This window comes from Dromiciops gliroides, chromosome 6 (genome assembly GCF_019393635.1).
Source record: "Dromiciops gliroides isolate mDroGli1 chromosome 6, mDroGli1.pri, whole genome shotgun sequence".
Taxonomy (NCBI): Eukaryota; Metazoa; Chordata; class Mammalia; order Microbiotheria; family Microbiotheriidae; genus Dromiciops; species Dromiciops gliroides.
Window position 1 is genome coordinate 115796472 of NC_057866.1, and position 25443 is coordinate 115821914.

The 25443-nt window shown below is 38.4% G+C and overlaps 1 protein-coding gene across 1 annotated transcript in view; it reads left to right on the forward strand.

Moving 5' to 3' along the window:
• Positions 1 to 525: 525 nt before the first annotated feature.
• The window catches only part of SLC30A9 (solute carrier family 30 member 9), an 80637-nt gene continuing 55719 nt past the window's right edge, over positions 526 to 25443 (forward strand). Inside the window, exons 1-4 of the mRNA XM_043970106.1 lie at positions 526 to 814; positions 7282 to 7461; positions 20484 to 20540; positions 23792 to 23891. Of these exons, the coding sequence (XP_043826041.1) occupies positions 703 to 814; positions 7282 to 7461; positions 20484 to 20540; positions 23792 to 23891 (449 nt within the window). The 5' untranslated portion in view covers positions 526 to 702. The remainder of the gene's footprint in view (positions 815 to 7281; positions 7462 to 20483; positions 20541 to 23791; positions 23892 to 25443) is intronic.

The window sequence follows — 25443 nt, forward strand, 5'->3', positions numbered from 1 at the left end:
CCCCAAAGGTCTGAACCATCATTAAAAAAAAAAATCCCCCTGGACTCAGAGGAATATGACAAGCATCCAAGCTTTCCCCACCCTATCCTGAAAAGGAACTTTGCATTTTCAGGTGGTCACCCCATCTATCCTCTATAAAAGCTTTTTTCCTGCCTTCTGTTCCGGGAAGAGAATGTTTTTAAACCACCCGGTAAAGGGCCATTTTAATTCTAATTGAACCGTGAGTGGAATTCTTTACAGAAGAATACCTAAGGACCTCCACCTACTTTCCCCGTGACAATTATGGAATTTTAAGCATAAAAAAATTAAAGACATTATTCCGAGAACAGGTTGGGAGACTTCTCCACACTGCTTAGACACAAAAAGTGTCGGGAACCCTGGCTTTCGAGCTAACCCAAGGGGAAATTCATTTCCTACAAACAAATTCACTCGCAAAGCCGGCCCTGTCAGAGGCCGGGGGCACGTACACCACGTACACCACGCATAACACGCACGCTTCCGTCACTTCCGCCACTAGCTCCCGGCCCTCAGGTGTGCTTCCGGGTTGAGAAGGTCGCCCGCGGGGGCGCCGGCGTCGCTCTCGGCAGGTGCTCGGTCTATGGAGCCAGTAGGTGCCGGCGGCTGTAGCAGTAGCGGTAGCCGTGGCGGCGGCGGCGCGGAGGCAGGAGGCGGAGCCCGCGTTGGGGCCTTTGCCCCGGCAGGATGCTACCTGGATTGGCCGCCGTCTTTGCTCACAGACGCGGCTGGTCCTCTCTGTCCCGGCTCCCTCTGAGGTGCCCGGCGGCGCCTAGCCGCCCTGGCGGCCCCGCCCAGGGTGAGTGGCCCGGCCCCGGCTCGGCCCCGCTTGGGGAGATCGGGGAGATGGGCGCGGGCGTCGCTTCCCCCCATAATCATCTCTTTCTGTTCCCTAGGCCGCTGGCCTTGGGCTGCGTCCTCCTTCCACTCCCCCTGCCGAAACCTGACTTGCCCGCCCCTTCTTCGAGGTCGGCTGGCCTGGCCTTGGCATTGGTTCCTAGGAGAGCCCTCCGAGGGCAGCCTGTGGAAGGCGCGTGCGGGTCGTGCTGTCCACGCCATAATAGAGCCTGTACGTCGCTTCACAAGCCACCTCCGGTGCCCGGTGTTCCTTGGCTCGGGCCCCCCCGGGTTGTATAAGTCCCGTCGCAGCCGGGTCATGGCCAGCACCTTCTGGGCTCCCTGTAAAAGCGTGCCTTTGAACTTAATAAAACGACACCCCCTCCTCGCTTCTCGCCCATTCCCATCCCTGAGCCATTGGAAAGTGAATTTAAGTTAGAATTGATTATTAATCGGTAACTCACTGTTAAAAAACAAAAAACAGCTGCCGATTATTTTCTGGAGCTCAACTCCGCAGTGCCAGTTCGCAACTTAAAGAGTTATGTAGATATAGTAGATTAATTTTACATGCTGTCTTCACATTCAAATTTATCTGAAGGTTCACATACCACCATGCTGTTTTGGAAGTAGGACTGAAACTCCCCTCTTATCTAGAAGCATTACAAAAACATTCACGTTACCTAACAGTTTGTAGTTTAGCTGTGAGAACCGATAGAAAAAAAGTGGGAGGGGACAGAATTCATTTTTCATGTGTTTTGGCAGGTGACCCAATGTGTGGACGCGACACATTTGCTCTAATGATTTTCTTTGAAAGTTTATAATGGAAAGTACTTGGATGTTGTTGGAGGCAGGCAGATGATAGGATGTGTATTATGAACTAGGCTTATACTGTAATCACAAACCATAGTCTTCAGGCTCTGCATATAAACTCTAGAATTAATTTAGTTTATTTGTATTGAAGATAATGAAAATGCAATTTCAGTGGTTTAAAACAAAATATCTCTGCTGCACTGTGCTATCCTACTTTTGAGATTGTCTAGACATTAGGTATTTTCTGAGTTTCCTACTTATTGGCAATATACTTCCTATTTTTACTGCTGGTAAAGTGAGAATGGAATTGTAGTAGATTTGAGCTGCCCCACCTAGTTTAATGGACCAATTTCTAGTAGGCAGTTTCTACTGAGCAAGCATTATCAGTCTAATATATTTAAATTTGAACTCTAGGAACTATTATATTTGGTTTAGTGCAAAGAATTTTAAAAGTTTTTGGAAAGGAATTGCATTGTTGTATAAGCTCTCTTAAGTATCCTTTATGGATCTCAGCCTCTCCTTAAATTAGCTGAGCTTTGGTTCATCCATTTATTTGTAAAACATGTAATTATTATCTAAGCATCAGTCAGTATTACTGGATAGTTTTGGACAAGATACCAGATGACTGGAAAAAAATAAGCATATATGTATATTGTATGCACATACATACATAGAAACTCAAAATATATATGTGGTAGTATCAACTTTTAAAATCACTAAATGTTTATAAACACTAGTTAAAAATGAAACATTAAAGTGTTAAGGGGCAACTAAATAAATGTTTAAAAATTAACTTTAAAAACCTTAAGGGTTTAATTTCTTATGCTTATGTGAGATTAAAAAGAATGGTTAAATAGAAAAAATGTGATTTAAGAAAGTCTTAAGCAAAATTTAATTGTTTTTCATGGAACTTGAACTTTAGTGAATACTTAAATGCATTGTAATGCTGAGTGTGCATTTGGGGTGCTTATTAAAATAGTATGTATAATATCAAAGTATCTTTTGCTAGTATGAGGTATGACTGCAAAAATATAAACGTAATTTTTTTAAAAATGGAAATGAGGCATTAATATTTTATTGCCATCTTTGTTCCTTTGATGCTTTATTATCCTTTCAGATTGGTCCTTTTGCTAAGCATAAATTTTTGCTTTTTGCTAAGCATAAATTTTTATATGCTTGCATAGGCCTACATTCTACCAAAAATACTTCTGAAGTGCCAATTAGAGAGAATAGAATAAAAATTTCCACAATTTTATAGGCTTATTTTGATACCTGTTAATCAGATTCCAAAGTTTTATGGTAGATTTTCATGTACTTCCAACTTCTTTTTGTGAATTTCTTTTTCTTTTTTTGGTGAGGCATTTGGGGTTAAGTGACTTGCCCAGGATCACACAGCTAGTGTCAACTGTCCGAGGCCCGATTCCAACTCAGGTCCTTCTGACTCTGGGGCTGGTGCTCTATCTACTGCACCATCTAGCTGTCCCCAAAATATATTCAACACTATTTCCAACTTCTAATGATTCATGCTAATATTTGGGGGGAAGTGCTGTAGCCACTCCAAATATCTTTGGAATTGATATTTTAAAAATGGTTTGAATATTTTCAAGTCTGATTTTTGTGGGAAAACACTTCAGTTGAAATGATAAAGCATTGTGAAGACCTGCCTCAGGAAGCAGTAAGACATAACTATTTCAGTATAATTAGTTTCTTTTGTAATTTCAATTTTATGCATTTAAAAACATTATTCTGAGGTGACCTTAGCCTTTACTTGCCTGCCAAACGGGTCCATGACACCAGAAAAACCATTAAGAATCTCTGGCTTGAGGATATTAGCTGAGCTTTAGGCTCTGTAGAGGAGTCTAAAAGCGAAGAAGAGTGGTAATATTGGACCTTATACCTAATTATTTTTTATTATGTTAAAACACAAAAGTGATAAGTAATTGAGTTAACTGTAGTTTAATTCAGTGTTAATAATTTGCTTTAATACTTAATTAATTATATAGTGATTGGGAGTTTTGTACTATGTAGAACAAATTACTGGATAATTACATTCTTGAGAAAGTAAAACCAAGATATCTTCTTTCTGTAGAGGATAGAGAGCACCAGTTTTGGAGTCAGGAGGACCTGAGTTCAAATACTAGCTGTGTAACTCTAGGCAAGTCACTTATCTTCAATCCCCCCCCCCTAAAAAAGGGGGGGGGACAGCTAGGGGGCGCAGTGGATAGAGCACTGGCCTTGGAGTCAGGAGGATCTGAGTTCAAATGTGACCTCAGACACTTGACACTTACTAGCTGTGTGACCCTGGGCAAGTCACTTAACCCTCACTGCCCTGCAACAAAAACAAATATTTAAAAAAAAAAATTGCCCTGGACCCAGATGTTTCAGGAGGAGTGAGTGAAGCTGGTGACTTTGCACAGCTCTGCCTCACTTAATTCAATTCAGTGAAAGTCATGACATCACCTCTCCATGTGATGGTCCTCTTCCAGAATGAAGGAAAAACAATAACAACAAGACCTGGAAGTAGGTAGGAAAACAAAAAAGTAAACCAAACCCTAAAATTACACTGGTCCTGTATGTTAGTCTCTGGTGGAAGGAAAAGAATGTCCTGATTATCTGATAATGTCTAAAGAGTCTGTTTTATGCTGGAAGTTGAGAAGCAAGGTAGAAAGATAAGAGACAGAAGACAAGGAAGAAGATAAGGGAAGAGATGAAGTGTGGGTAGTAGAATAGGGTTTAGTAGATACCCTTAACCGTGGAGGACAGTGGTAAAATAGAACAATCTGGAATCTGAATTTGAGGGCTGGAAGGAGCTAAAATAGCCATCTCTAGTCCCTGAGCCTGCTGAGGGCATAACTGCAGGCCCAGGACCCATGGGACAACTTTGCCCATGTGTATGAATGAGGCAGGAAAAGAATGGTTTAGTACCAAAAAGCAGGTTTTTTTGCTGAGCAGTTGTAGGGTTTGCAAGGAAGCAGTGTTCATGTCTGGGAATATATTTTACCATCTACTTGCTTGCCACTATTACTTTATTGATGGAATCTATAAATCATTGTATTATTCAAAATGTGAAATATTATGGAAGAGAGCAAATGAAAAAGTTGATGTATCTTTGTGTAGTATACAATAGGGCTTCTTAAACTTTTTCCACTCTCGATCTCTTTTCACCTGAGAAATTTTTACTTGATCCTTGGTGTATAGGTATATAAAACAGGTATGCATAACCTTTTACTGTTGCCAAATTTTTCACAACCCCCACATTCAGTTATGTGATCCTATTTGGGTTGCAACCCACAGTTTAAAATCTTTGGTATACAGCATTTTTAATTTTGACATTAAAGATGCCATTTTAAATTTTGCTTGTGCCTGGAATGCTTTTCAAAGCCATATTTAGGGACAGTTTGGAAAAAAATTGTGGCCTGGTCATTTCTGTCATTTTCCAAAGAAGAAGAATAGAGGTGTTTGGGATCTCTTCAAAATATCCTAGCACAGATTCTTGGAATGATGATAGGGATATTTTTCCTTTCATAGCTCATGAGCTAACAATGTGACCGTGTGGATGTGAGTAAGAAGAGTAGGTACTGGCTGAGCTGTTTGTTCTCCTTCTCAAATGTAAATTCCTTAAGCTAGAGACTCATTTTTTCCCACTGTATTTCTAGCAGCCAGGCACTGAGTAGGTGCTTAGTAAAAGCTTGTTGAATTAAGTTGATAGAGTGGTGCCCATAATCCAAATTAGGTTCATGTAGATACAATAGATAATTTTTTTGAAAGGTGCTAAACTGTCAAAAGGAAATAATAGTTATAGTGAAGAAGTTGATCTTCTGAGATTAAGAAAACTTTCTAAAGTTGAAGCTTCAGTCAGTAATTTGGCAGAATGTTATGTTATACTGCTAAGGAAATTATATTCTACTTCACCTTGTGAGCAGGGGCCACATGACTAAAAGGCAAATTGATATCAAAGGCTCTTAAAAAATTTTTTTTTGATGTTTACAAGCATTTGTTTTTTTCTATTTTCTCCATCCTAGTAAAAAAAAAAGAAAAAGAAAAACCCTTATAACAAATAGACCATGTCCAAAAGTGTTTGTCTCATTTAACATGTTTATATTTAGTCTATTACCTCTTTGTCAGAAGGTAGGTTCTGTCAGGAGAAGCAGTTTTCATCATTGGCTAGGGACTCTTTCAGTAAAGCAAGTTACAAAGCCACTGCCACGATTAGTAACCATTCAGGCCAGTGTCCTATACCATATGTGTCCAACTATATTTGGTAGTATATTATAACATGTTTATGCTGATTGAATCCTTAAAGAAAATTAAATTCATTGTATTTTTTCTGTTTATGAAAGTAGATAAGTATATTTTAGAAAAATTTCCACAAAATTATTTTTAAAGCGTTGGCATTTAATGTCCAGTATCACTTATTTGGAAAACTCTTAATCTTAATGACTTTATTCTTAGAGAGTTATGGAGCTGAAGTTTTTGGTATTTCTAGAGCAATAAAATTGAGTGACTTCTATACAGTAGGCATTCTTAGGGAAGAGTCCTGCGGGAGGTAGTCCCAAGTGTGCATAATAATGATGGAGAGATGCTACTCATAATAAAGATGGAATTTTTTTTGTTTTGTTTTGTTTTTGAGGGGCAATTGGGGTTAAGCAACTTGCCCAGGGTCACACAGCTAGTAAATGTTAAGTGTCTGAGGCCAGATTTGAACTCAGGTACTCCTGAATCCAGGGCCAGTGCTTTATCCACTGCGCCATCTAGCTGCCCCATAAAGATGGAATTTTAAATATTTACGGCAAAAGAAGGATAAGTGAGAAGAGCATGACCATTTATTTTTCTGAGCACCCAGAGATTGGCAAGAATATTTGTCCTTTCCCTTTTTAAGAGGAAGAGAAATAGGGACCAGAAAAGGAGACATAGTATTGACTTGGACAAGACTGATGGCTAACATTTTCAGTCTTCCAGACTACTCTAAATACCTTATTCTTGTATAATTTAAAGACTGCCAGAACTGTAAGCAAAATTGGAAATAGGCAAAGTTCTTCCTTGATCTCTTCCACCTATCATCCCTCAGTGCTCCCATAAGACATCCAAAGTTCCAATCAAGTGTCCCGTGCTTTCTATTTAAGTCTTGACTTCTGCCACCTGAAAGCCCCTATCCCAGCTATGTGCTGATTTAATCTGTTAATTAAAGTAAAATCGACCCAAATATGTGAATGACTGACATTAACTTTCTTAAAAGGTTTTTGCTTCTCCAAAGAGCAGCTCATCTCCAATTGATGGAATTTGGGGGTGAGGTATTTTTGGCTTAAGTGTCTTCTGGTGTTCTTTGCTTTCTGTTGAATATCTTTTCCTTTATGTTTCCAAGTAGTTCATCTAAACTAGAATAAAACCTGGTAATAATTTATGAGTAAAATATTCACACTCTCAGTCTTTACCTTTGCAAATGGTTCTGTACCTTTTGGGGCTCATTACAAAGAGCAGCATGTTCATCTCTGAATGTGACAGGAAATTCTCTTGTCTTTATGTCCTAGAAATTTGTATAAAGTTCTTGTATTCTTAAATAGAAATGTAACTTCTTATTCTGGGGACCTAAAGCTTTATTTAAAATTGATTTCTTTTTAGGATGGCAGAGCTTAGTGACGCTTGGAAGTTTCTCAAGCGTTTTACCATGCAGTCATCTACACGTTTACTCCATGAGTCAAGTAAGAACTTACTCAAATACTCAGAAAGAAGGACTGGACGTACAAAATGTTCAGTTACCATCAAGTGCAGTAAAACATATATCCACTCCTGATGAAACAGGTACATTTTTTTTTCCTAATCCTGAAAGGATGATTTGAGAAATAGTCTCAATTCTTATCTTTTGTTTGTGATGATATTGCCAACTTTATAAAATTATAGATAATGCAGTATTTTAGTATACACTTAGGACCCAGTGTTAGGCCACTTCTGATGTTACTTTGGAAAATCAAAAATGGGAATGCTTGAAGTTTTTCTTTGTGTAATTAAAATGATCACTGGAACAGTATACTGTTGGTAAGATTAGACAATTGATAATGAAAATCAGGTTTTTATGACTCATCTTTGATCTGAGTTAAACTTGAATTAGAGGCATTATTTCCTTTAATATGATTTCTATTTTGAGAGAATGACTATGCTACGTGAATGGTTAAGCAGATGGAATTTACTGGTGGTCTGGGGAATGCTACATTATGCTGATAGCTAATTTCTTCTCATCCCACCCTAGTTCCCAAGAAACTAATCCCCTAGTTTGGTAGGGTAGAGGTGGAGAGTTTTGCTGGGGTTGGCCCTCAAAGACGGTCTTGATTATGGGTAGGAGACATCAGATAGATTACCTGGTAGAATTCCCTCGTTTTGCAGATGAATAGACCCTGGTTCAGAGAGGTTTGGTGTTTTTGTGAAGGTCATACAATCAGGGTAAGAGACCCTACATCCGTTGTCTCCTGATTCCTTCCAGTGCTTTGTACTTTGACTGATAACCTTTGGATAACAAAAGAACATTCACAAGTTGAGTGGTGCAGTGGAAAGAATGCTGGACTAGGACTTTTTGAGATTTTCATACTAAGGCTGAATTGGGCATGTTTTAGAGGGGGGTTTTCATAAGGTAAAATCTGGATTAGATGGCCTTTTCCACACTTTCCAAAGTCGAGATTCTATGATTCTGGGCCTCAGAAGGCCCACATCCCAGATATGTCATGTAATTACAGTATGACTTCATGGGGCGGGTTACTTCACTTGCCTAGGCTTCAGTTTCCTCCTCTGTAAAGCGAGGCAGTTGGATGAGATAATTTCTCTTAAAAATATGTGTCTGTGGGCAGCTAGGGGGCGCAGTGGATAGAGCACTGGCCCTGGAGTCAGGAGTACCTGAGTTCAAATCCAGCCTCAGACACTTAACACTTACTAGCTGTGTGACCCTGGGCAAGTCACTTAACCCCAATTGCCTCACTAAAAAAAAAATGTGTCTGTGTGTGCACACATACTATGTATTAACATATATATGTCTATTTGTCCAATTAAAAATCTTTCCCCCACTTGAGAATGAAAGAAAAACAGACCTCTGTTACAGACATGCATAATCAAGCAAAACAAATTTCCACATTGTTCATGTACAAAAATACATCTTATTCTGCACTCTGACACTCTTATTCTTCACTTCTGTCAGGAGGTGGGTAGCATATTTCATTATGAACTGTGTTTGGTCATTATGCTGATCAGAGTCCCTAATTCTTTCAGAGTTGAGGTGGTATGTGACCCTGAGCAAGTCACTTCTACCTTCTACAGTTGTTAGAATCAAGTGAGATAATTTATGTAAAGTGCTTAATGCAGTGCCTGGCACATAGTAGATGCTATATAATGCTGTTATATTGTTGTTATTGTGTAACTTGTTCTCCTGGCTCTGTTTTACTTTTTGCTGCATCAATTCATATGCATTTTCCCAGGTTTTACTGAAACCATCCCTTTCATCACTTCTTACAGCACAATAGTATTCTGTCACATTTATATAATGTAACCCATTCAGCCATTCCCCAATTTTTGGACACCTCCTTAGATTCTCATTCTTTTCCACCTCAAAAAGAGATATACATATCATTGTACATCCATAGTTAGATTTTGTTTTGTTTTGGAATAATCTCTCCTTTCACTACCCTCCCTTTAATTTCCCCTTCTCCCCTTTTCTTCCTATTTTTCTCTTGAGTGAAATAGATTTTCTTTTTACCCAACTCTCTGTTTGTGTATTCTTTTGTCCTTTGACCAGTTCATATGAGAGTGAGCATGTGAGCTTCAAGTGTCAGCTGCTCTTCCCTGCCTTATTTATATAAATATCTACTTGTACAGCCTGATTATGCTAGATAATTTTCTTTATTTACTCCCCTCCCCCACATGTATTATTTTCCCCTCCCTTTCTATTCTTCTCTTAAGATCAAGATATAACAGACCCATTCCCAGGCCATGTCTAATTAGACTCCCTCTTATGACTCTTGATGATGATAGGGTTCAGTGGGGACATATATATCATCTTCCCATATTTGAATGTAAGCAGTTTATTCTTGTTTAGTTCCTTATGACTGTTTATTCATTTTTACCTTTTTTATATTTCTCTTAACACCCATGTTTAAACATCAGAGTTTCTGTACAGCTCTGGTCTTTTCATTAATAATGTTTGGAAACCCTCTATTTCATTAAAGATTGATTTTTTCCCCCATAGGATTATACTCAGTTTTGTTGGGTAAGTTATTTTTGGCTATAAGCCTGTATATCCTTTGCCTTCAGGAATATTGTGTTCTGAATGTGCTATTCTTTTATTTATTTATTTATTTTGCAGGGCAATAGGGGTTAAGTGACTTGCCCAGGGTCACACAGCTAGTAAGTGTCAAGTGTCTGAGGCCAGATTTTAACTCAGGTCCTCCTGAATCCAGGGCTGGTGCTTTATCCACTGCGCCACCTAGCTGCCGCTCTCTATTCTTTATAATGGTGGCTGCCAAATTATATGTCATCCTGACTATGGCTCCCCAGTTCTTGAATTCTTTCTTTCTGGCTACTTGCAATATATATATTTTTTACCTGGAAGCTCTAAATTTTAGGTTTGATGTTTCTAGGAGTTTTCGTTTTGGGGTTTCTTTTGGGAGATGGATTCTTTCTTTTTCTACTTTGTTCTCTGACTCTAAGAGATCTGGGCAGTTTTAGGATTTCTTGAAATAAAATGTCTAGACTCTTTTAAAACTTTTTGGTCATGTCATTGAGGTAGTCTGACTTTTTTTTTTTTTTTTTGGTGGGGCAATGAGGGTTAAATGACTTGCCCAGGCTCACACAGCTAGTAAGTGTTAAGTATCTGAGTCCAGATTTGAACTCAGGTCCTCCTAAATCCAGGGCTGGCGCTTTATCCACTTGCACCACCTAGTTGCCTCCTAGTCTGACTATTCTTAATTTTTTTTTCCCAATCTATTTTCCAGGTCTGTTGTTTTTGCTGTTGGGATGGTTTATGTTGTTTTCTATTTTTAAAAAATTCTTTTGATTTCATTTTCTTGTCTCATGTAGCCAGTGGCTTCTATTTGATCCCTTCTAATTTTCAGTTTGTTGCTAGAGCAAAGAAATATGCCTCTTGTGCCAAGCTGTTAGTACCTTTTCCAATTCTTTTTTCCATAGCTCTCATTTCTTTTCTAGTTTTTTTTTCCCTCCGGAGCTCACATTTTATTGATAATTAAAAAAAAAACTTTTGATTAATCTCTTCAGGAATTCTAGTTGGATTTGTGCCCAAGCTATGTTTTTCTCTGGACCTTTGCTTGTGGATGTTTTAGAGTTACTCTCTTCTGGGTTTATCTTGAGCTTCTCTGTCATCATAGTTGCTCTTTGTGGTCGGGTTCTTTTTTGTTTCCTCATTCTTCCAGGCTATTTTCTGCCTTTGAACTTGATGTTAGAGCCTGCATCTGTGCACTTATGGAGGGAGGGTCTGAGCTGGTCTTGTTGCTACTTTCCTGGAATATTAAATGATATGTTATTCCAGGATCTCAGGGACAGCTCAAGCTGGGGACTTGTACGTTATCAGTTCTCTCTGAGTGTTCTGATCCAGGGCAAAATCTGATTGCTACCCCCTTGTCTGAATTCTGCCAGTTTCTGACCTGATTTGGGGTCTGTGGCCACTATTAGCTAGCTGGAAAGCTCTGCTGGTTCAGAGCAACAGAACTGCAGGCTCCCCTTTGGTCTGGGATTCCTGCCCTGGTTATTTCTCTGCAGACTTCAAACTGGGTTAGAAGTTGGAACTGAATCCCTGCTCTGAGCCACACTGCTGCTGCTTGCCTCTGAACTTCCTGCTCTCTTACACTCCCTAGGGCCATAACACTGAGTCAGCCCCTTCCTCTGGAGTGCCACTCTGGGTGCAGGTCTGCTCTGGTTCTATGACCTGCAGCTGAGTAGTGGGCCACAAAACTGCCAGCTGGCATTTGCTCCTGTTGCAGTACTCCAGTATGGATCTAGGGCCTTTTCTCACCTTGGTGCATTGTGAGCAGGGTGCTCTTGGCCAGATACGATCTCCGATATCCCCAGATGTTTCTCTTTATTTTCCTGTGCTAACCTGGGCTGGATGAATGACTGATGTTGACTTTTTCTTGGATTTCCCCCATCAGAATTTGGTTTGCTGCGTTTTCTAGATTTTTTTTGGAGTTTTGTTTGTTTGTTGGGTGGTGGCCGGGGTGGGGGGAGGGGGAGGGAAGCTGTCCTGCTTTCTGCTTCTCTGCCCTCCTGATTCTGCCTCATGAGATAATCTCTGAGAACATGTGGATATCTGACACTCTATTTTTGTAAGTGTGAGAGAGCATTTTGGGGAGGTGGGGGGAGGATAGGGAAACCAGTGGGACCAATGTCTGTTTTTAGTCCTTTCTGAATACTTTAAATCTGTCACAAAACCAAGCCCAGGTTGCCAGGACTTTTAACTGCACAGACCTGGAGGGTCATCTGGGTCAGTTTCCTCATTTTACAGATTAAGAAGCTAAAGCCAGTGACTTACCCAGGGTTCCACAGGGGCCTAAGGGGCAGAGCCAGGATTTGGACAGAGGGTTCCTGACTCCAAATGCATCACTCTTCCTATTAAACCATGTGCTTTTTCAGCAAGGGGCTCTCACATTTGAGTATTTTGGAGGTCAGCCACCCTGGTGTAATAGTATGCAAGATGTATAGATTGCACATCCCAATCAGTTTAAAAAAAAATGAGCACCTTCCCTCCCCTAATATGTGCATTTCAAAAGCTATGTACAAATGAGTATTTAAAATGGATGAGATGAAGATGAAATAATATCAGTAAGGAGCCACTGGAATTTGAGTAGGGGAATGACTTGGTCGGATTTGTCCTTTAAGAAAATGATTTTGGTAGCTGTGTAGAAAGTGGATAGGAGAGGGGAGAAACTTGAGGCGCGGAGACACATTAGGAGGCAGTTGTAACAGGAAAGGTGATGAGGACAGGAATAAGATGCAAGAGATGCTGTGGAGAGAAAAATGACAAAGTTTGACATCTGACTGGGGAATTGGGGCAAGGGTGAGAAATCAGAGGTGACACTGAGGTTAGAAACCTAATAGTTTGTAAGGATGTTCTTGACAGTAAGAGAAGGGAGGATAGGGAAGTTTGGAAGATGTATGGGGTTGGGGGGAATAGATAATGTAGAGGGGTCTGCGGTGCATTTTGCAACTCATCTATGCTTTGGAACTCATTTTGTCCCAACTAAAATTAAAAGGGGAGAGAGGGGGTAGTGTCTTACCAGTTATTCTTTTGAAGTCCTCTAGCAGTTATCAGATGATCTGGGAAGGAGGGGGTACTTCTGATGTGGGGGATTTTTCCAGTGGCATCTATACAGCTATGGCTCCAAGTGCCTAGGTCCTGGTTAGGTTATAACTACCTCCAGCTCAGAAGGGGAGAAATTAGCTTGTGGTGAAAAGAGTGAGTGTTTTGGGTGAGCCTCCTGATTGGCTAGTCTCTGATTAGTTGATAACACAGGCTTTGGGATTATGCTACAGCCTTTTGGTGACTTATTCTCCTAGTGGACAGGTACTCCTGTCTCTTTAAGGAACTGGAACAATTCATGTGATGTGGTTTTGTGGCCAATTTTCTCATCGGACCAGGAAGCCCTGTGCCTTCTCTTCAGTGGGAGTTGTCTTCCCTTTATTGAGGGCATTCTTATTGCCCCAGGCCTTGGGCTTTAGTCAGAAAGTTAGTACAGCTGATTAGGAGGGAGTAAGAAGAACATCGGTTTCTTTCTCCCACTGGCAGGGGAAGGAGCTTAGGAAACTACAGGGTCTCACCTGTCCCCTTCATCTTAGAACTACCCTGCACAAAACAAGGAAGACTTACATGCCTCCAAATCTTCCCCACTCATTGCTTCACCAATTCGACATCTCTAGCAAAGACATCTGGGAGTGTTAAAAGAAGGAGCCATTGATTTCTTACTGTTAACAGGATGCTTTTTGGTCTCTGAGCTATATATTCTTCTCTCCTGGAATCTTTCTTTGTCTTCACTCTTTCATATACCTGTCCTTCAAGTCTGAACTCAGCTCCTTTTTTTCTGTACAAAACTTCTTGGCAGACTGGCTCCAGCTTATTTTTCCAAAGTTATTTCATATCATTTTAAACAAACTTCTTGTTGTCTCCCAAATTCCTCATCTCCCATCCTTTTACTTTGACACAGGCTTTCTTGCATAGCTGGAGTAGACTTCTTCCTCACCTGTTTCTTAGAATTCTTGGCTTCTTGCAAGGTTTAGTTTAGTTGCTACCTCCTAGGAATCCTTTTCTGACTCCTAGTTGTTAAGTGTTCTTTCCCTTCTCAAAACCATATTGTTTATATCTGTTTCAATTTTGTATCTCCCCAGTAGATTAAAAGCTGCTCAAGGGAAAAGACTGGTTTTTGTTTTATCTGTCTATCTATCATCTATCTATTTCTCTATCTGTGTTGCTCCTAGCACATGGTGTCTTCCTTGCATGTAAGTAGACATTTAATAAATATTGAATAAATATGATTGTGCAGTTCTCAGGTGGTCATTCACACCTCTAGACTCCAGAAGAGCTTATTTCTTATACCAATCATTTGGTACTTTTCTAATGCTACTTTATATTGTTATTAATTTCATTACAAGGTAATGAAACTGATAGAAGGGCAGATTATAAGAAATATCATCATAGTCAGTAACATTTATTGAATGTTTACTCTGTGGATTGACCAGTCTTCAAAATTAGATTATAAATTCCAGGGAAATATGGGTCTTATCACCAGACCTTACTAAAGTGCTCTTTTAAAAGTTCCTTGAAGGTTGAGAAATTAGGGCTAAACATGTAGGTTTGGGAGTTCTGTTTCATGAACCCATGGGATCTGTTGAAATTTCTAAGGAGAGAGTCTAGAAAAAGAAGAGAAGAGGGCCCAGGACAGAAGCCTGAATTTCTACATATGCTAAGGGTGACCCTTTAGAACATGGATTATCATATTGCCAGAGAGTTTGTTTTTGTTTTTTGTTTTGTGGGGCAATGAGGGTCAAGTGACTTGCCCAGGGTCACACAGCCAGTGTCAAGTGTCTGAGGCTGGATTTGAACTCAGGTCCTCCTGAATCCAAGGCCAGTGCTTTATCCACTGCGCCACATAGCTGCCCCTCAGAGAGTCTGAACATGAGTGTGGCTAAAGAGGGCAGATGAAAATAAGGAGACAGTAGAGTGATAGAAGCTACAGGAGTAGAGTGTGGGAAGAGAAGGGTGGTCAGAAATATCCAGAGCTGTGGGAAGGTGGTAAGGCAGCAATGGGAGCTTGTTCTTTCCTGAATTTGGCAAGAGGAGAAAATCTAGAGGGTGATCTTTTGAGAGGATAGCAGGGTGCAGTGAGGATTTCTTAAAGGTAGAGAAGAGGCATCAAGGAGAGAGACTGTAGGTGAGAAAGATGGTAGCAAGCTCCTGAAAGAGATGAGAATAAATTGAGTTTAGGGCACATGTTAACCTTGGCATGAAGAAGAGCCTTTTTCTAAGAGACAGGAATAAAGGAAAGGATAGATGAAGCTGTAGAGGGTTTTTGAAGCTTGGAGTTGGGAATAGTGTGTGGGCTCTAGCAAAGTAGGAAACAAAGAGACCTGACAAGAGGCAGGTAAGTGGAGAAGGCTTTGGTTACTACTCTGGGGAGTCTTGATAGTCAAGGAGAATAAAAGTTTTGTTATTCAGTAGGGAGTGCCTAGTTGAGATTAGATGACAAGAATATGTATGAACACTCAGCCAGTTCAGTACTATTATTTCTTCTGTTGAAGATTGACGGAGCTAATGGGGCCAAGACAAAGGAGTTATGGGTAGTTTAACTGGCCAGCTTGAGTGTTGAGACTGTGAGGAAAAGATGGTGAGACCAGAGCAAGGATAATGGACTTGAAGAACAGAGGGGAGAACGGTTACTTATCTTTCAGCAGTTTCTTATCCTTTTAGGGTCTCTGTATTCAAATATATCACCTAGTCCAAATGCTAGTGGTATTATTTACTACTACATACTGCTAGTAGTAGTTTATTCTGGTTTATTCTCTTTTTCTAAATTAAAACAATTTTAAAAAATTCTCTTTTTCTCAGGGAATTCAGTACTTGACTCAGTCTTCCTCTTGATCCCAGCCTCTGTCATTGTAATAGGGGATTTCAAACATTTTGGCTTCACAACTAATTCCTCACTCAGTCTCCTCAACTCTCATAATCTATTTCTTTTTCCTACCTTATCCACACAGAGTATACCGTTGATCTCACTGTCAGCTGAGTATTGTACCTTTCATGATCAAGAATGCTGAAACTGCCTTATTTGATCACATTCCATCTTTATTACTCACCCTTTATATGCAGATTCTTCACTCTCACTCTGACTTTTAGTCCCCTCCATATGTCTAGGCCATCATCCCTACTCTGGCTTTACTTTCCCATATTGGCCCTATAGTTACTCTCTTCTACTATAGAATTTCTTGCTTCCTTGTCCTCCCATTGCTCCCACCTTGCTGAACCCAACCCTGGATTAAGCCTTCTTATGTGTTAGAAGAAGCAACACATGACCACCCACTTGACTAGGTTCATTATACATTTATGTTATTTAATCTCAACTGGTTCTTTACTGTAGCCAGGCAAGCTCCAGTACTTAGCACAGTGCAGGTGCTTAATAATTGCCGGTGGACTCATTAATTCAGCTTCTGTCCTATTCCCTGTAGAGACTCTTCAACCCTTCTTTTCTCTCTTCAGTCTCTTTACATTTCCTGCCCCCCCCCCCCAGCAAAAGACCTCATATCCTAAAATAGGATATTAAAATAGTAAAAAATTGAAAAAATTGTCCAATTAATGAGAGTTCTCTCCTACTCTACAGCTTAATTTTTTTTGACACAATCCTTCATTCTCTCCTCTTTTACCCTAATTGATGGTGAAGAGATTGCCCTTTTTCTAATCCAAGCTAACTCATCTACTCGTAACCTCATCTCCTCCTGTCTCCTTTGACAGTGAATCAGGGTTGTCATTGTGAACATTAATTTTTTGAAAATTATTTTTGTAGTCAAATGCCCTCAATTACATATACTTTACACAGAATCTAGGAGACAGTGTCAGTACGTTTTCCTTCTGAAATGACATTTTGAGCATTCATGCTTTTCCTCCATTTTGTTTTAAGAAAAATTTTGCAATTACAGAAGAATGTTAGTTATATGGTGAGAAAGGAAAAAACCTGTATGGGGTTTGTTCTTTTTCTGACTTTTCTAATTGGAAAGTCATTTTCGTAGAAGTCTTTTGAATAATAGAAATCTTAAGGCTCTCAGGTAAGATTGTAGACAATCCATTTTAAGCAGATTAATGTCTACATTTTTACTTGAGATATTTGAGGAAGATTTATATACTCTTGGAATAGCCTATATTAGGAAATGCTTTCTTTTGGCTTACCTAAATCTTTCCTGATTTAGTTTAATTAAATTTCTGACTTTGCCTACTCAAGTGATTGAGAATTCCTTGCTTAGACAAGGTTTGAGGAAAATACCGGATTAGAGGTAGAAAAGATAACAATGTCCTATTTATTCTGTTTACACAGGAATGGGACAAGAAAACAATGTTTACTAGAGTAGAAGGAAGAAATTAAGTAATAGTGTGGAGAAGTGAAGGAAGTAATACAATTAATATAAACAGTGTAATATTGTTATTGGTACATATGCTTGTTACTGTTTTCAGTATTTGGAAATGAACCTCGGGGATTCCAGGTCCCCCCACCCCCTGACCCCCCATCAAAATGGTTGTTTACTTTTAAGTTGGTCACAGTTTTTGATGAAGTCTTGTTCAGATCAAATTAGGCCTTGTTAGCCACAAGATAGGGCAGCAAATGAATAATTGTTTGATTGAAAGATAATTTGTGTAGTTAAGATTTTGAGAATATTTTACTTTTGAATAATTCAAACCACATGGTAAAAGTCAGGAGCATCTCATTAAGAGACATAGACTTACTAGAGAATTTTCAAGTTTTTTAGGAGCACTTAGATGATTTAAATTTCAATAAAATTAGTTTTAATTTTCCTAATGACAGCAGATGTGTGGCAAACATCCAGTGCCTGAGCATAAAACAAAATGTCTGGAGATATTCATGGATTAGAATGTCTAGTTAGTTATTGAAATCATAAGGATTTTATTCTGATGATGATGCAGTGTAAGTTTATTAAGGTGGTGTGCAGAATAAGTATTCATACATGCATTGGAGCTGTTTAATAGCATTTCTGGCTTGTGATTCAGAACACTCTATAATTAGTGACTACAACTTGACAGTTGGTAATGAGTAGAATTTCTAGAAATATCTGCCTAAGAGAAACTCATTTTACGTGACTTGGTTGAATAATTTTGATTATTTTAGAAAGGAGGGGGCTCTCTGAAACTTTTATGCCAACATTCTTCAGTTGTACATGATCTAATAGAAAGAGAGAAGTTTTGGAAATATTAAGGTTTTTTCCCTTTAAGAAGCCAAATTCTTTAAAATAAATATCTTAAAAAGCTGTATATCTTCTGATAATCTCTGAGAAATAAAACCCAAAGTTTTCAAAAGATTTTATGTAGGATGTCTAGTTTGAGGTTCATATAACTCTGTAGAGGGTCATTCTAAATGTGTGGAAACTGAAGTTCAGGTAAGTGATTTGCCTATAATCACAAACTAATCAGTCTCAAAGGGAGCATTTGAACCCTGGGCTTCCTGATTACCAAGTCCAGTGCTCTGTCCACTACACCATGCTACCTCTAACCAAAAATACTATTTAATTACAACATAACTAGGTTACACAGTAGGGCTTATTATCTAACTCAATGTAAAATGCCAAAAGTTATCATTTTTGCTAAAATATAACTAATTCGTAACCTTGTTAAGATAGAATTTCATCTTACAAAATATCATGTAAAAAAACCTCAGGAGATTGGTCTGGCTTTCTATGTTCCAAAGAGTTGTATGTAAAATAATATGTATTGAATTATTTTTCCATTGATTTTTTTCTTATTTTTTGAAATTTTCCACAAAAGTAGATATAATAAAAATGACATTGTCCCAATTGTTATTACATATCTGGTATCATAGATTATGCAGAGTTTGATTGTTCAAATAATCTTTCTACTAAAAACATTTCTACCTCCAAGTAGAATAAATTTCTATTGGTTAAAAGCAGCTCTAGAAGATAAAAACAGATAAAAGCCATAGTCAAGAAGGTTAAAATCAGTTGGAAAGCGAGGCTTTCTAGAATCTCAGGAACTTTCTACCAAAGTACTAAAAGCTGCTTTGGTATTCTTCTTGCCCAGAGCACCCAAATCTGGGTCCTAGATAATTTACCTGGAGGAAAGTTAACCAGAACTGCTCCACATCTGCAGTGCTGCTTTCTTGATCACAACAGTCCTGGGCAATGTTATGAGAGTTTGGGGAGATTAATTCTTTTTTTTTTTTTTTTGTGGGTCAATGGGGGTTAAGTGACTTGCCCAGGGTCACACAGCTAGTAAGTGTCAAATGTCTGAGGCTGGATTTGAACTCAGGTACTCCTGAATCCAGGGTCGGTGCTTTATCCACTCCGCCACCTAGCTGCCCCCGGAGATTAATTCTTACTACTGCCACCCCTGTTCCACCAGTAATTCTTACAACACTTGTGAAAATCCTAACTTTTTTTTTTCATATAACCTTTACAAGATCCAAGATTGATAATATTATGGAGAGGTTAGCGTGATGTAGTAGTTAGAGGGTAGGCCTTGAATGTAGGAAAATCTGGTTTGGGTGCTGCCTCTGATATAAATTGTGTCGTCCTGGCCAAGTACAAGCAAGTCTAGAGGCAGCTAGGCAGTGCAGTGGATAGAGCATCCTGGGCCTGGAATCTGGAAGACCTAAACTCAGTTCTCACCTCTGATAATTACTTGATGTGTGATCCTGGGGAATTCACTTAAATGGTTTTCCTTAGTTTCAACTCTACTGTAAAGAAGCCCCTACCTCCCAGGGTTCTTGTTAGGATCAAATAAGATATTTGTAAAACACTAGCACAAAAACTAGCAGGTAGGTGTCGCAGGTGGATGGAATGCCAGGCCTGGAGTCGGCAAGACCTGAGTTCAAATATGACCTCAGACACTTACCTAGTTGTGTGACCCTGGGCAATTCACTTAACCTTGTTTGCCTTAGTTTCTTCATCTGTAAATGAACCGGAGAAGGAAATGGCAAACCATTTCAGTATTTTTGCCATGAAAACCCCAAATGAGGTAATGAAGAGTCAGACATAACTGAAATGACTAAATAAATATAGTACCTAGCACATAGCAGGTGCTATAGAAATTGTTTCTTTATTTCCCTTCCCCTTCACCCCCTTCTACCCCCTTTGTCAGTGAAAAAATTTTTGATCATAGCAAATTAGATATGAAGTGTACTGAGGTTTGGTGAATGTATCATAATCTAAGTTCATAGAGGAGTGCCCACACCAGTGAAATCTTTATCTTTTAGTTTAAATATGTACAGAATACAGCTGTTTTCTATTTCATTAAGGTTTTCATTGACTCTGATACTTGACTGTTGTTTAAGACATTATTAATATTAATATTAAGACATATTGGGCATTGTCAGTACAAGTATTTGGCAGAATTTACAAGCTAGAAAAGCTATATGGAAATGTTTTTCTTTTAGTAGCTAGAAAATTTAAGCAACAAGGTATTTAACAATATAAATATTACCATGTTTAACAATTATGGTTTATGATAGGATGTTTTAAAACCTGATTTTTGAGTTTTAAGTTTGACTGAAGATGACTATGTATCTCTACATGAACATAAATAACTCTTGAATTTGCAATACCAGATACCAGCCTTGGACTCCAAACCCCACTGATTAAGCAAGAACCTCTCCAAGTAAGAGGTAAATGTATGACGTATTTCTATTTTCTTCTCATATTTTGTGGTAGTTGTTAGAAGTTTGCCTTTCTTCCAATTCATTGGAGATAAAAACACTTAATTACTAACTTATCCTTCTTCTTAACCACTATTTCTGTTGAGTGCACTGCTGTTCTCCTAGTTACCCAGGTTCTCCACTTTAGTGTTATTCTCAATTCTTCATGGTTTTTGGGACCCACTTCCTCCCCTTCACTCACCCCTCCCCCCCAAACAAAGTGTCTTGCATTTTTCTCCTTGGCACTCATGGTTCCCACAATAGTTCAGGTCTGCACTGTAGTATTGCCCTCTTAGTCTGCATGAAGTCTTCCTACCTCAAGTCTATTCCTTTTCTAATCCATCCTCCACATAACTGCCAAAGTGATTGCTAAAATACAGTTCTGACTGTGTCACTCCCTTGCTCAGAAAGCTCCAGGGGCATCTTTTTGCCTTTGGGATAAAACCTTACAGAGTCTGGCTCCAGGCTTTCTTTCCAGGCCTAACTGGCTTATTTGCTGTTCATCACATATGACAGTCTATTTCTTGTCTCCATACCTTGCACATAGTGTTTCCTATGTGAGAAATGCTCTCTCTAGAATCACTAGAATCCTTCAAAGCTCAGTTTAAGTGCTACCTCCTTTCAGAGTACTTTTTTCTAACCCTGCCCCCTACCCCCCAGATTACCTTGTACTTACTTTTATTTACTTATATCTATGCATATTGTTTTTTCTCATTAGAATCTATGCTTCTACTAGGCCAGGGCTGTTACTTTTTTGTCTTTTTATTAGGTAGTGTCTACAATGTATTAGGTACTTGGGAATTACTTGATTGATTAATATAAGTATTTCAGAGAAATTGGGAAGTCACATCAGCAATTTCCTGTCTAATCTGAATGAAAACCTTCTAAGCTACAACATACATATCTAAGAAAAAGAAAAAGTAAAGTGAGCCCCCAGCATCATGCAAGTCACATGTATTAAAATCCAAAAGACTTGCACAGTTTACTTCAGAAATAAATCTACTATCTTGATTTCTTCCTGTGATACATGGTAGAGTCAATGGAAGAGGATACTAAAAAAAATAAAAGAATTATTTCATTTTAGTGAATACCTCCACTAGATTTAAAACCAAATAAAACATGTCTAGTTTACAAAGGTAAGTAGAACAGCTGCCTCATTATCAGAGGCTAGGGAAAAGGAAAGAGGTCGAAAGTAATGTCAAGGGGATCTGAGGCAAAGATCCAAGAATGAGCTCCCAGCAGATGACCTGTTTGTTTTTTTTTCCTCACCTGTAGAAGGGAGTAGTTTGGGAAGGGAAAAGAAGGTTTTCAATAGCTTTTGGAAGGAATGAGGTTAGGGAGTTCTGCCTTGCTGCAGCGAGAGCCCAGTTGAGTTTCGATGACATTAATTTGTAATGTACCCATTCAACATGGTGAACCTCCCATCTCTGATCAGCAGCTACTCAGCAGGAACAGGACTGAGGGTTGGCAAGAGACAAATGAGGATAGGACATGACATATTTCAGTTACTTCAGTAATATGTTCATTCCCTCACTGGTAACTGGATAGGAATCTCACATGGTGCCCTCTATTCCCTTCTCTGTCTCTGTGCTTCAGTCCTTGAAGAAGTCTTAGGGGACTTCTTAGGAAGTATTTTCATGTCATGGGCTGCCATGGTCAGAGAACTAATCACAAAGTTGCCAACCCACTGGTGATGATTGTCCCTGCATTTAGCAAAGCCACTCCTTGGAAAGCAGATGCAGTCTGCTTCTGGGACCATTCTTTGTTTTGTTTGCTTTTAATTATGTCTTGCTTTTTATTATGAATTAGTTAACCATCATGAACATTTCACTTTAAAATACAGAAAAAGGATTATGTGTGAAACTATGGATTTCTGTTACACGTTTTTAAAGTATATTCAGTTGAACATGATAGTGACAAAACTTCCTTGCTTGTCTAACTTCCTTCTGCTCTCTTTGGTGCACTTTTTAAATGTTTCAGTGACACTCTTTTCTTCTTTTATTGGCCTTACTATCACTGCCCACCAACTTCCCCAACAACTGCCTGCTGGCAATTGAACTTCTCCCTTGTAACAAAACACATACGTTGGTTGTGTCTGAAAATTGTGTACAGAATTTCTCATTCTGTACTGCTAGCCCATTGTTTCTCTGTTAGGAGTAGAAGTCATACTGCATCATTAGTCTTGAAGTCATGACTAGTTATTGCATTGAAGGGAGTTTTTCATTCATTCTGCAGTATGTTATTTTAGTCATTGTATAAATCGTTATCCTAGTTCTTCTCTCTTCACTCTGCATCAGTTCATATAAGTGTTTTCAGGACCCAATGTCAAAAGCTTCTTTTCATGGTAGGACCTGCAGAGCTTGTTATTGGCTGACAGCCTTCAAGAACCCAGGCATGGTAAGGCATTAGGAAAGAATTGAAGAGCTTGCGTTGGCTATATTTGCTTACCATATATGTTTACCAATTACTTCTCCAATTGAAACTTCTACTTAATTTCCAGGTAGTCTCAAAATAAATTATGCTCAATATAGTGCTCAGCACATATGCTCAATAAATTAGTTCAATATAGATTTGACAGAAACATCTATAACAAGATATACATTAGAGCAAAGCTGTTTTGATGCCAGTTATAGGTAAAAGAGATAATAAAAGATTGCTTTCCCATTAGACTTCTAAAGCCTCTCCTTTACTAATTTAGGAGGACTTTTTTTTCTTCTTTTCTGACCTTACATGCAACACATTAGGAAAAAATTGGCTATCCTTGAAAGCTATTAGAACACTTAGGTCTGTTACACATTACTGTCCAGCTGCATTGTAATAATCTTCAAAATGTTGTTTTAATTATGTTCATAATTGATTTTCTTCTGAAATCCTATTCTGCCTCATGACAAGGAGATGACTGAGTTTTCAAAGGCAAGAAGCACAAGCTCTGGCAGGTCTTCCCAAACTGGAAAGGCTTCAAGTAGGAAGAGACATAGGTGGTATTTCTGTCACTGGAAAATATAGCTAAATTAGAAGTGCTTCTCAGCAGAAGGCTGGTCAGCAGGTGGGTTTTTTGTTTTGTTTTGTTTTGTTTTGTTGGTGGTCATAATATTTCATGACACCATCCCATAATAAGGCATGGAGAAATTGTAATTTAATTCCCATACTAATGAAATTACAGCTTCCTGAAATTAAGAAATGCATATTTGGTTTTTTTTACTATTTGCTTTTGGTTTTAGTTAAAGCAGTTCTTAAGAAGAGGGAATATGGACCAAAGTACACCCAGAATAATTTCATCACTGGAGTCAGAGCAATAAATGAATTCTGTCTTAAATCCAGGTACCACAGTTAAATTATTATTGACTATCAAGATAGCTATTGATTTATTAATATATATGCATTTTGGCTAATGTGTAAACTGCTCAGTTGGTCCTCTCTAAATGTGTGTAAACATTTAATAGCATTCAAAACTATAACTATATTTTTCGACTTTTCTGTTAAATTGAAATTCTTCCATTCTAGGAATAATTATACTATTTCAGTTTTTTTAATTCACAAAAAACTAAATTCTAATAGGTTGACTATGTCAGAACCTTCTGATAGAAATCAAATAATTGTCTATCATTAATAAGCCTCCTAAAGCTGCAAGATTTTCCAGTTGTATTTGAATGACTCTTAAATGTTGCTGAATTTGAGCACAGTTCGGGTAATTTTCTTCATAGTTGCAATAACAATAATAATAACTAACATCTGTACAGAGCCTTTAAGATTTGCACAGCCACTTACAAATATCTCACTTTATTCTTACAACAACTCTGGGAGGTAGATATCATTATTATTCCCATTTTTCAGATGAGAAAACTGAGATTGTGAGAGCTTTAAGTGACTTCCCCAAGGTCACATAGCTAGTATCAGAGGCTGAATTTGAACTTCGGGCTTCCTGACTCTAGGTTCAGTGCTGTATTCACTGTGCTACCTTTCTCTTATAAGAGAGACATGTGAACAAGTATATACATACAAGTACCTATTTAATCATACTCTTAATATTGATTTCCAGACCCCTGACTGAGACTATCATGTAGCCTTGGTTTCTATAACCTTATGAGAAGTCCTTATTTCCTAAAAAAGTTAATGCACTTCCTTAAATACTTAACTTACAAGGAAGCACTCAGATACTGGGATAATTACTGCTCATTAGTTAATAAAATCATGAATACCCTTCATTTATATAACATTTTATATTCTTTAAAAAATGTTATTATGTTTTATTTCATTTCATCTTCCCCCAAATCCTGGAATTTGGGTAGAACAGAAATTATTGTGCCTCTTACAAAGATAAATAAGCATAAATCATTGATCCAAATATAGAATGCCTCCTGAATAAAAGATATATCCCTAAAATGAGATCTCTTTGAAAGGAAATAAAAAGTTTTATCTTGAAAACTATTAATCTCACATGAGGTTTATACAATACAACTTTAAGAAAAGTATGGCCTGCATTTGGTCTGATATTGTAAATAATTTACCTTGGATCACACAGTGGATTACTGACAAAATCAGAAGAGTCCTTCATATTTTTGACAACCGGTGCAAACCGCTTTGTCTAGACCAAAATATGTGGTGTTATGGAGAATCATTGTTTGCTTGTTTATAGTAACTACCCATGGTCATTAAAATGGAGACCTTTGTGAAACAACCATAGTAACTTGACTTTATAAATCTTCTTTACTGTTAAAAATGTCCTTACAATCAGTGGGAAAACTGGTATCTTAGTGATTAATTATTTTTAATGATAATTTTGCACAAAGCCTTAAAACTTTTCATTATTTACTATAAACAAGAAATATTGCTGGCATGAAGGAAGTACATTTATGTATATCTTATGAATGCA